The sequence below is a fragment of the Alosa pseudoharengus genome, unplaced genomic scaffold, assembly GCF_046254945.1.
Source record: "Alosa pseudoharengus isolate Yale_2024_CS ecotype anadromous, Long Island Sound unplaced genomic scaffold, YU_APseudo_1.1 YU_APseudo_1.1_scf_17, whole genome shotgun sequence".
Lineage (NCBI taxonomy): Eukaryota > Metazoa > Chordata > Actinopteri > Clupeiformes > Clupeidae > Alosa > Alosa pseudoharengus.
Window position 1 is genome coordinate 16,201,254 of NW_027468640.1, and position 12,500 is coordinate 16,213,753.

At 40.5% G+C, this 12,500-nt stretch overlaps 1 protein-coding gene across 2 annotated transcripts in view; it reads right to left on the reverse strand.

Moving 5' to 3' along the window:
• The window catches only part of hgfac (HGF activator), a 23,641-nt gene that overhangs the window by 5,960 nt on the left and 5,181 nt on the right, over window positions 1–12,500 (reverse strand). For both annotated transcript variants that reach the window (XM_076289671.1, XM_076289670.1), the window contains exons 5-10: window positions 10,333–10,476; window positions 9,768–9,899; window positions 7,268–7,378; window positions 6,872–7,046; window positions 3,665–3,762; window positions 1,747–2,005 (exon numbers count right to left, since the gene is read on the reverse strand). In XM_076289671.1, the coding sequence (XP_076145786.1) occupies window positions 1,747–2,005; window positions 3,665–3,762; window positions 6,872–7,046; window positions 7,268–7,378; window positions 9,768–9,899; window positions 10,333–10,476 (919 nt within the window). The remainder of the gene's footprint in view (window positions 1–1,746; window positions 2,006–3,664; window positions 3,763–6,871; window positions 7,047–7,267; window positions 7,379–9,767; window positions 9,900–10,332; window positions 10,477–12,500) is intronic.

A 12,500-nucleotide genomic window follows, 5' to 3' on the forward strand; every position in this document is an offset into this window, starting at 1 on the left:
TTTATAACGAAGGCTTTAGATACCTGCTCTTACATTCCGAACTTTTGTTGATTTATTTGAAACTTCATAGATATCATGTAAAAATATTGAGTATTGAATCGTATCGAATCGTATCGTGGGGAATTCTGAAGTATCGAAAATAATCGAATCATTGGCTTAAGAAATCAATATTGTATCGAATCGTCATGAAGACTCCGATTTACACCCCTACATAATAGTGGTAGAAACAGGCCTGGTCTGTTTTTTTTCGTTTCGGGTTGTATTTAAACTACTAAAACCCGTCAGATCGTCTGTTTAAAGCCCAATTCACACCAAAGATTCGCAATGACACGAAACAGGTGCAGAAAGGAGTTGCAGCGGTGTGAATTAGATGTTGCACGTCGTTGCAAGCCGTCGTAAAGCATTCACCATGTCTAGTCACAGTTGCAAGGTTTTAGAATGTTGCAGCTCATCTTGTCGCAAATCTTTGGTGTGAATTGGGCTTAAGTCAGTATGGTGCAGACTGCGTACGCTAACGTTATGATTAGATGGTATTAAAAGAGCTCTAAAGCTTGCTGGCAACAAAACAAAAGGGTTTGCAAACGTTATTCTTTATTCTAAATATGTACTGCCATGGCGATAAAGAGAAAGAAGTAGGCTATGATTTGAAATGTAAGCTGACTGTTGTCTAATTTGCCAAATAAAATACGGGAGAAACAATATGGTTCATGCTCTCTCATGCTGTTTCATTCATGCTGAAAAGGAGGGAGAATGAAACATTGAGCACGTTCCACTTTTGCATTAATAATTCCTGAACGGTTTTAGTCAGGGCTGATAATGCAACTGTATTTGACAAAGGACCAATATAGGCTAGGTTGCTAGTGACAAAATATGATACGATCTCTTTGTAAATTACGTTTGATTAACATGTTAAATCTGTTCTGGCTATCCCCGCTATGTGGATCTTATCTTACTCAATGAACAACATCTCAACACTAAATGAATGATGATCCGTCATCAGATAGCCTAGTCATATGGGTAGACATTCAGTGTATTTGAAATAATTAATTTGGTAATATTTTCCATCTTTGCAGAGGAAAAGTTTTGTGTAAAGGGAATTAATGGCCTGTCTCATATAGACGCCTGTCTCTAATACTAGCCGGTGCATTTTGGCGATTTGGGAAAAAAAAAGCCCGGGCTATTATTTGGATACATACATACAGTATAAGCAGTATATACATACAGCATAAGCAGTAGTGGTAGAACCAATGCAAACTAACGGAAGAGGTAGTACACACTAGCGGTAGAGGCAGGTAGTACACACTAGCGGTAGAGGCAGGTAGTACATACTAGAGTAGAAGCAGTAGTGGTAGAGGTAGTAGCCTACATGCTAGCAGTAGAGGTAGTAGTGGTAGAGGTAGTAGCCTACATGCTAGCAGTAGAGGTAGTAGCCTACATGCTAGCAGTAGAGGTAGTAGTGGTAGAGGTAGTAGCCTACATGCTAGCAGTAGAGGTAGTAGTGGTAGAGGTAGTAGCCTACATGCTAGCAGTAGAGGTAGTAGTGGTAGAGGTAGTAGCCTACATGCTAGCAGTAGAGGTAGTAGCCTACATGCTAGCAGTAGAGGTAGTAGCAGTAGAGGTAGTAGCCTACATGCTAGCAGTAGAGGTAGTAGTGGTAGAGGTAGTAGCCTACATGCTAGCAGTAGAGGTAGTAGTGGTAGAGGTAGTAGCCTACATGCTAGCAGTAGAGGTAGAAGACGAACATACTTGCGGGAGAAGCAGTGAGCGGCTGACACCACCCAGCAGGCGTGTATCAAAGTGCCCCCGCAGAACTCCTCCCCTATGTAGATGCCGGCCATCCAGGGATGCGAGCCTGGCAGCGCCGAGGTGCCCCCCAGGATCCGGCCCCGTGGGATCCGCTTCCTGTGCCGGGTGCCACACTTGTTGGGTCGGATGGGCCGAAGCAGATTGGTGGGGCTGGGAGCTGGTCTCTCACGGGGGGGCATAGGGACGACTCGCCTGGATGCTGCCAGAGACATACAGGGAGAAATCTTGGTCATGGTTGGTTTGGATGTGTGTGTGTGTGTGTGTGTGTGTGTGTGTGTGTCATCATTGTAACAAAGGGATGCTTTTTTTAACCCTTGTGTTATCCTCAAATCTTACCGACACTCTTTATCCTTGGGGTCAATTTGACCCCAGGTAAATAAACCCTCAGAAAATGATTATAATTCATAGCCAGTTTTTTTGTGACAGGTACTTAACAAGAGTGTAATAACCACCATCAAAAGCCCTACAAAACAATCCCACCCCCCCACACCCCTTTATGAACCTTGGAACCCTGGCTGGCAATATTTCCCATCCAGTGTCAGCAGCCCAAAGGCTTGCTGTTGCTTCCCCTTTTGACTTATACAGTCCTGCCAAAATTACTTGTGATATGTAATATGTACTTGTGTATGTAATAATGATAATAACAATATGTTCTCATACTATTTAAATAATAATATCCATAATGTGTCAAATATTCATGTATCCTATGTTTCATACAGCTGGGGTCAAACTGACCCCAAGGAACATCAATGTACAAAATATTTGTACAGGACATTGAAAACAAATTATTGTACAAATTTCATGCTAACTCTGTTGTACCCTTCAATTGAGGAAAAGTCATGAAACATGAAGCAAAAAAAAAAAAAAGTGAACCATATATTTTATGATGTTAAACATTGCTTGGGGTCAAATTTACCCCTAAGGATAACATGAGGGTTAATACCATTGCTTTCAAGAATGGACAAACTAAGAATCATGTGATCATGTATGGGTACTTTTTTCCATGTATGGGTATTTTTATTCCTGATCTTGCGTGTGATATAACATAGCTGTATGTACATTTTGCAGCTTGTTCATGCTTACCATGTCATATCTGTGTGTTCTGACAACTTGCTTTGTTTCACACCCTCATTACCAAAACACCTTTTATTATTACATAAACTGCCAAAATGCATTTGTTGTTATTTCTGTATGCTCTGAATAACCAATAAGGACAAAGTTGTAAGAAATGTAAATAAAATATAAAAAAGAAATATAGATAATCAGTGAAACAGAGGGAAACCCTGAAATGTACCACATACAGGACTGCTAAACGTGTTGTTAGACTGTGAAGTCTTTACATCATATGGCCGACTACGCCACACATGGCAACGGAGCTTATGCGAGGGGACAGAAAGATAGCACCCTGAATTATAACCCTTTTCCTGGCGTAGCCGTGCAAGAGCAATAAACAAACTTGCTATTTACAATCAAAAAGTTGTCATCAGTGTTATTTTTTTAAATCATGATTTATGGTTTAATCATAAATTGTAAATTTAGTTTATTTGCTTTCAACAAAGAGACACCAGTGTATCACAATAATTAAGTAATAATGCCTGAGGGAGGGTGGTATATTGCAGATACATACTGTTGATCTCATAAATACCAGCAAAGCACAAATGATCTGTATGATTTATAAGGTTATGAAACACACAGAGCTACACACAATGAATACTGACTGAGAGGAGGGAATGTAAAATTACATATGTGTGTGTGTGTGCGCTTGCGTTCGTGTGTGTGTGTGGGTGTGTGTGCATGTGTGTGTGTATGCATGTGTGTGGGTGCGTGTGTGTGTGTGCCAGGATCCTGGGTTACTCACTGGGGACTCTGAAGCAGGCTGGAATGCCACAGTATTCCCAGGACACAGCTCCGTCTTGCATCGTGTAACACCACGGCATGCCATCCTTATCAGGATTCCTGCAACAAAAACAGTTTACACTTCACATTGCGTATTTCAATATTACACTACTCACATCAGTTACACCAGCAGCATCCTAGGTAACAGTGTAACCGTAGTAACAGTAGGCTGCGCTAACAAGTTACCCTGTGCATATTTGGTACTGACACTTACAACTGCACCAATGGCATCCAATGTTGTTCACCAACAGTTTACACAGTGCATATTTTATGTAGGACTGACTGGCACTCATATTAACTACAGCAATGGTATGCAATGTTGTTATATTAGTAGAGGCAGCAACAGCAGGAGCAGTGAGGGCGATTTTTATGTAATGGAAGCCTGTGGGTGGAAGGTGGTGTTGGGGAATGGAATCCTACAACCATTGGAAACAGTGCTACACTCTGAGGGTATGGACACGGGGGCTCATGAACATGCTCCCAGAGTCTAGCACTAGCCGGAATTCAAAACAAACAAAGGCCATTTCAGCGCTCACCATTTACACCACTTAACAAACTTGATAATGACTCCTCTACTCTCATATTTATTGTTTACTTTATATTTCAGTACTTTTGACTAAATCATTTTGGTATTTATTGTGACACTGAGAAAAGATGTGTAGGAAGGATGTTGGAAAATAAATGCATTTTCCATGTAATAGATGCATGTTATTTTAGCCATTTGAATGAGGAATTAGCAATAGGCTACTGGAAAGAGATTGTTGATATTTCAATTCAACAGCCAAACATATACACCTTATACCTCTCCCTTCAGTGCTCCCTTCACCTCTTCTTCCATCAGTCCTGTCAGTCCACAGTCCACAATAACTAATGTCACCTTTAGCTTAAAGTCGTCAGATTGCTTATGTTTTTTTTCCGTACCTACAGTACTCGATGAGCTCGAGAAACAGGAGAATTCTCCATTAATAAGGTATACAAAGCTAATGGCTCTAAAAGGCCTAGTAGACTAGAATTAACAGTAGTTGCAGCAGAACTTGGCTCTGTTACAGAAGACGTTTACTCTGCATCTACAAGCTGGTGAAATTGACATTACACACCCACAATTTTATGATTTAACCTGTTCAGACATATTCAACCTTCACAAGACTGCTGCTTGCTGGCTGGACTGCTTCGTGATATTTGGCTCTAAAGGTTACTGTCAGATTGCCAGTTTTTGGTGAATACTTCAGACTCATGATCTTAGATCTGAACTATTTTATCTCAGCAGCTCAGTTTTCTGGTGACATAACAGCACTTTGTGGAGAACACATCTTGCAAGCACATGTTAAGTACCAAATAAAACGAATAAGAAAAAAAGGAAAACAAGATTTCAGAACAAGGTTTGAGGAAATGGAGCACAAACCACGATTGTGGAGAGGATGGTGGACTAATAGTATCACACATAAATGTAACTCAGTTTGACTTTTCGAAAGTAAGCTCTAAAGCCTTTGCAGAACTGCTTTCCAGAATTTTCCTTGCAACCAGATCCAAAGCAAAGCTAGTGTAAATAAGCAAATAATTGTTCACAACTCTCTTGGGAGTTTGGAGCTCATAAATCTTTGCCCTCTGATTATGTCCTCTTGTGCCCAGAGGGGGCAGCTGGCGTGTTCCCGTCTGCTCCGATTTCTGACCCATAAACTGATGCCATGACTCAGCACTTTTACCATCAATATCTCAATCTGGCCTTCAGGCCTACTCTCTGTGTGGCTGATGATCGGCCTAATTGTTCTTAGATCTCTGAGCACCTGGTATTTGTTTACGTAACTTAACTGCTCCCACATAAACTCCCCAACATGTGCACGCACGGTGTTGCGTCCTTCACGCTACTTTGGAGTGGGGAGAGAACTGAACTGTGATTTAGGTGTGGAGACTGTACTAGCCTGGCTGACGGATTGCCTGCACCATCAATCATTAGTCCTACATAGAGGGCTTACAAAACAAGTTTTTAAAATGAGACTCAAAGTTTGACATTTTTCTTCTAGAAAAATAGAATAGATAGAATAGGCAATACTGCAATATAATTCCAGAGCTGGTTACTAGAATCTTTTCCACATGTCTACTGGCATTTAAAACAAAAAAAGATGTGTGTACATATAGGTGTGTGTACACAATGCCATTATCGCTCGTTATTCCAAATCCCAAAAGCTCTGCCAGCTTCAGTGTACAGTATATGCCTTTAATGATGCATGTTATGCTTTGTGATCAGACATAATAGTAAGTCTGTAATGACATGTAGTTCTGTGAAATGATTTGCAGATTGTTATGCATAATGATACATGATATGATGCATTATATATGAAGAGCTCTTCTCCAAAATGCTATAAATCCATTTTTGAAAACATTAATAAGTCATGTCATTTAATTGTGTATTTCATATCAATAAAAGTGCAGTTGTGTTCCACTGAAATGACTTAGAAAACAAAATCTACAAAAAAGATTTATGAAAATGCATTTAAATGGTGGATATAGCGTTTTGGAAAATAACTCTTCATATAATAGCATGCATGTTATTTCTGTACATCAAATGTGGCATGCACATAATTAGATGTTGGCATGCACTGCAGTCATTGGGCCTGTTGGGCCTGTTTGATGTGTGATATTATTGACATACTCTAATTAAATATTGAGCAATAATGTTTCTTTAATATTTCTTAAAGTGAATGTTCCAAACTGGCTATCCATGTATATGCCTTCCTGTATCAATCATTGCCTTACTCGTTGTACACATGCACACGCACGCATTCACGCACGCACGCACGCACACTGTGGATCCTACATTTTCTAGTACCTAGTATAGTATATATAAGTATTTATACTCTTTTGATCCCGTGAGGGAAATTTGGTCTCTGCATTTATCCCAATCCGTGAATTAGTGAACACAGCACACAGTGTACACACAGTGAGGTGAAGCACACACTAATCCCGGCGCAGTGAGCTGCCTACATCATCATACAACAGCGGCGCTCGGGGAGCAGTGAGGGGTTAGGTGCCTTGCTCAAGGGCACTTCAGCCGTGCCTACTGGTTGGGGTTCGAACCGGCAACCCTCCGGTTACAGGTCCGAAGTGCTAACCAGTAGGCCACGGCTGCCCCTAAACGGCCACGGCTGCTACCTGTAACAGTTGTACCCACCTGCAAAAGGCATGTTCGCCCAGTCCCTTGAGGTCCTTGTCTTTTGCCCTGTCCAGGCTGAGCTCGTCGAACAGCAGGTCAGAGTTCCAGGGCAGGCAGCGTGTCCCAGACTTTGTGGTGTTGACTATGCCCCTGTAGTCCGCCCCGTTGCCCTGGTAACACTGTGAGTCAGGGACTACCCAGGGACGAACAGAGAAAGCAAGAGAGAGAAAGAAAAAGGGGGAGAAAGAACATTAAATATGAAAGAGTGAGAGAGAGAGTAAGTATATGTGTGAAAGAGAGAATGGGAGAGAGAAAGAAATAAAAAAAGAAAGAGTCTCTCTCTGTGTATGTCATGTGTGTGTGTGTGTGTGTGTGTGTGTGTGTGCGTGCGTACGTGTGGGTCTTTCTTCTCACCAATGCTGCAGAAGGGTCCACTGTATCCTGACCGGCAGGCACACACCTCTTCCCCTGTGTCCTCGATCATTCGACACGTCCCCTCATTCTCACACGGGTTCCAGGAACAGCCTGGAAAACACACGCACACACAAGCGCACACACACAATAATTATTCATTGTACTTGGTACACTATCCTTTACATATGACAATTAACTCTGAACTTGAACTGACTTTAGACACACACACACACACACACACACACACACACACACACACACACACACACACATTCTCTCTCTCTCTCTCTCTCTCTCTCTCTCTTGCTCACTCACTTGTACACTCACTCACAAATCCTTATGGACCATAGACACCACATCAATAAATGAATAAAACAAAAGCATGCAGTGAGCTCCATTTAAGTTATGAGTTCCCAGTCCTCGTTGTGCAGTCTCTGCAGCTTCAAACTCAAAAGAGGCCCATTATGCAAGGCATAGCAAATCAATCACTGAGGCATCAAACTAATAAAAGTAATGTCAGTCTCTACAGTATAATCAATCATCGCATAAAATAAACTACTCAGCAGCACTTTAAAAAGTTGGCACTGATCTGGGATTTGTTTTGTTTTGTATGTTTGTCAGTTACTGAGTTCAAAGAGGCTGATGTCATATCCAGTGTGTTTTTGCAGGCTGACAAAAACATGTAAGATGATATGACTGAGGCACCACTAGAAGATATTTGGTTCCTGGTGGCTTCAGTTCCCGTAAATACACTCAGCTTGAGCGAATTATCCGTGTGAATGAAGGCTATTTATTAGCCTTCCGCTCCTGAGAGAATGGCATACATTCATAAAAGCATTTCAGACAGGGAGGGTGCATTGATGTGAACCCTCTTATGGTCTGCTGTCAGAGTCTCTTAGTATCTAGTGTCCTGTTCTGATGTGGCAAAACGTAATACAGTCTGCAAACATAAAGGTCTCCGAAGAGCTATTGAATGTGCGAAGCATATGATCCCTTTCTAGGTGCAGGCTGGGCCTGTTAAACCTTTGTGGAGTGTTATCGTCAGATATGTGATTAGAAAGTAGCCTAACCAACTGAGGGTTCCATTTGATGCCATAATAATGAACTCACATGAGCATTCAGAGTGGCAGTTCATTCTAGAACTTTACAATATAATTCTGGAATGACTCACTGAAATAATTAATTCTTTAAGAATCGATTTTCACTTAGTGACTCCCTATTTTTTACAGTCTATGGTGACTCCTCATTGAATGGATATGCATACCAGCAAAAAAGACACTTTATATTATGTGGGTCCATTTTACTGTGTAATCACACTCTTAAAGTAACACAATGCAGACTCCCTCCTTTTCAACGTACTGGGTGCCCAACTGCCCATATAGTGCTAAGGGAGCACCAAATTAGTCTAAAACTGACGAAAAGGGTCATGCTCCTATTCGTGATAACAACTTTACATAGTGCACTGCAATACCTGGAGTTTTGGGCATGCAACGTAATGTTCCAAATTGCAAGTCAGCATAGCATCAAAATGAATCTGAGGCCATTATTGTAAGTTATTTAAGTTACATTAGAGTCTCTAAGTTTAATGGCAACATTAATCATTCAATAGCTATGGAGATGATTTTTCTTTTCTTAAAAGAGGGAATTTGGGGAAATCTAAAATAGCAAAATGTCTCATCCTGGGGATACCAAGTAATATGTACATCCTTAGTATGATTTTACACTCCATTTGGATAAATGCAATCATCAAAGGCTAAGCATAGAGCACTTGGCATCCAATTTGTCTCTCTGATGAATTCCTTTGAAGATTGTAAAGCCATGAAAGCATTTGGAGAAACAGAGCTCGCTTGGCCTGTTCCATAACACAGTCACTTCATCAGTGTTATGAGGAATATATGTGTGACGACCAACACTTCATCTGGTATTGGCTTAATCTTTTTTGTCTGTCATCTCATTCTATGAGTGACGCAAAGGTCAAGCATGCAAATGGAAATTTGACAAAAACCTTCATGACGAACAAGTGGTCCTACTGGCTAGATGACTCTTAAACATTCACATTTGAACCTGGACAGAATAAAGGTGTACGGGGAGCACAAAGGTCCAAAAAGCCTCGACTACAAGGCCAGTTAAGGAACGAGCAGGAAAATGACGTTACCCTTCATAGGTGTACAGTACTAAGAAAAGGCTTTCAGTGCCTCGAAGCGTGACAATGTTTAGACCTTCACTTTAGCACCTCTATTCAAGGATTGCACTTCAGTGAGTCAACAATCCTTGATAGGGTAAAAAAAAGAATAAAACCCTAAACAAATACAGAAACCAAGTGTTTAAAACGTTAAAAGGTTCAGAGAGATTCAGCGTTTACGTAAAAGCGGGGAAATGTTGAGTAATGTACAAAAGGAAAATCTGTGGCATTTAAAACACAAACAAACAAAGGAACAAACACACACAAACACACAAACACCAAGAAACAAAACTAATCTGAATGCGGGGCTTCTCGCACCTGTGTATCGTGTACGCTCACAGAGTGTCTTGCCGTCCAGACATGAGCACTGCTCCACCAAACGGTTGGCGATGCGACCCCAGGAATCTCCCGAGTCATAGTAACGCAGGTGTGTCTCCTCGAAGCACTTCCCTGTCAACCAGAGAGAGAGAGGAAGTACAAGAGGACGTTACAGAGAACAAGGACTAACGTCAGATGACAACTTGCACTCCGTAAATAAGCAACTATATGTCAAGATTGTCAAAGGATAGATTTGATTTGATTTGATTCAGAGTGACCTTTCCAATACAACTGTCAAATTTACTTTTGCAACTTTACCACAAAGACACACAATGTCAAATGTTCTCATTGAGTCAACTCTTGGCCTTGGGAAAAGGGTTTTCTTCTTCTTCTTTTTTATCTATTGGTGCCTCTTTTGGGATATATTTAAATCAAATTTTAAAAAATAACAAATATAAAATTCATAAATAGTTCTTGGGGCTGAAAGTGTCCTTGGAGCCGGCAGAAGTACGATTTCCCTCAGGTACTCTGAGGACTGCGCTGGTTCAGGGTCAGTTTTACTCACTCTCTTCACATCGTCTGCCCGAGAATCCCTCCGGACAGGTGCAATCAAACGTGCGCTTGTGCATGACGCGTGTGCACAGGCCGCCGTTCCAGCATGGCTGGCCAGCACAGGGGTCTGGCTCTCGTCTGGACACAGGCCTGATCTCTGAAAAGAGAAAAGACGAGAAAATTAAAACAAACAAAAAACAATGAGAGTTAGCCAGTGCAAAACTAAATAATGATTAGATTTCAAAAGCACCTGCAAATGTGCCTTTTGATTCTACCCAAACACATGAAGACGCAACTTGGAGTTTTTGTTTTTATTCTTTTGAACAAAATATTCATACTATGATAAACACAGTGAAAGTCAGCCAGTGAATAACTAAATAGATTAGATTTCAAAAGCATCTGCAAAATGTCCTTTTTGATTCTCTACTCAAACACATGTATTAACTATAGTTTTTATTTTTTATTCAAATAATCAAAATATTCATACCATGGTAAACAAAGTGTTACAAAACAAGAGACAACACAATTTTGACTATAGTCTTATTCAAATTTCTTTGATTGGTTAGCATTTTCTCTGGTGCAAAGCTGCCTTACGGTAACAGACTGTTAACAATACAGTTCTTCAGACCATGTTTATACGTAGCAGGGTATTCTGGAAAACAGATATTTTCCCCTCCCTCGTTTTTGAAAATGATTCCGTTCACCTCGATTTAATAAACAATTTGACAAAATTCATAAAGCAATGGCTATTGGACACACAAACATGTAATCATATGTAAATGCTGTCATCTGGAGTGTGGTATTGCTTTACTAACTTTTGTTTTTATCTGTGAACTTACTAAATGTTGTGGTTTCCTTTTTTTGTTCCTCCTCCTTTTTCTGGCATGACACTACGTCTTTGTTATCTTAGTCTGTGTCTTGTAGCATGTTTTGTTTGTCTCCATCCAGCACATAGTGTTGTGTGTAGTAGTGTTAATTGCACATGGGGTTGTGTGTAGTAGTTTTCATTGCACATGGGGTTGTGTGTAGTATTGTTAATTGCACATAGTGTTGTGTGTAGTAGTGTTCATTGCACATGGGGTTGTGTGTAGTAGTGTTAATTGCACATGGGGTTGTGTGTAGTAGTGTTACAGTTTTTTTCAATCGCTAACAAGCGCTTACCCATACTTCAGATACTTTTTCTAAACTCTTAACACAGACTCACACCTACAAAACACATTTGGCCAAATGGATAATTTTCTTCTCAAAAACACATTTTGTTGAATATATACGAACTCTTCATTTCAATACAGAACACATCTTTCTCTGCACACACCAACTTTACCAAAACACTGGAAATCTGACTCAAAATGAAATTATTCTGTCAAAGAATAACACTTGTTTTCACTTCACAAGGTACATGCAGTCAATCAAAGTACACCAGGTTTCAAAATACTGGCTATTGTTGACATTACAAAAACTGTATAGACTTATATGTTTCAGTTTTACAGGTATTTGCATGCAAAACATGCTATCCACCGTTTTTACACTAAATTTCTTGGTTGGGAACTGTATGTCCACATGTAATGTTCACATTCAAAAGCATTCCAGTAAAAAGCAAATCAGTTTTTTCCCTTTAGACAAACAAACAAACAAATCAATGCTAAAAGCAGCTGGGGAAGGGTGTCGCAAACCCCTCGAGCAAACCGTGAAACACAAACGTGAAACTGGAGTTTTCCCATATCTCCACTTTTGGCCGGAGTTTTCAGAAATAATCGTTTTCAGTGATAAAACCTCTGTTTTCTTGTAAATGAAAGGCCAAACCGCATGGAAATATATGTGTTTTTCCTACGTATAAACGGGAAATATATGTGTTTTTCCTATGTGTAAACAGGAAATATATGTGTTTTTCCTACGTGTAAATGGGGTCTCAGATGGCCTACAAGAACACAACTGGCAAGGGATGAAAGGAGAAACTCTTCAACGCAGCCTGCTTCAGAAAAGATATCTTATCCCAATCTCAACCGAACAGCCACGCAACATTGTTCAGGTGTTAACTGATCTACAGCCAGAGGACATTAAGGAAAGAAGCAGGGACCTGATGGGTTTCTGGACAAAAGCATGGGAGAGGGTGTGTGTGTGTGTGTGTGTGTGTGTGTGTGTGTGTGTGTGTGTGTGTGTGTGTGTGTGTGTGTGTGTGTG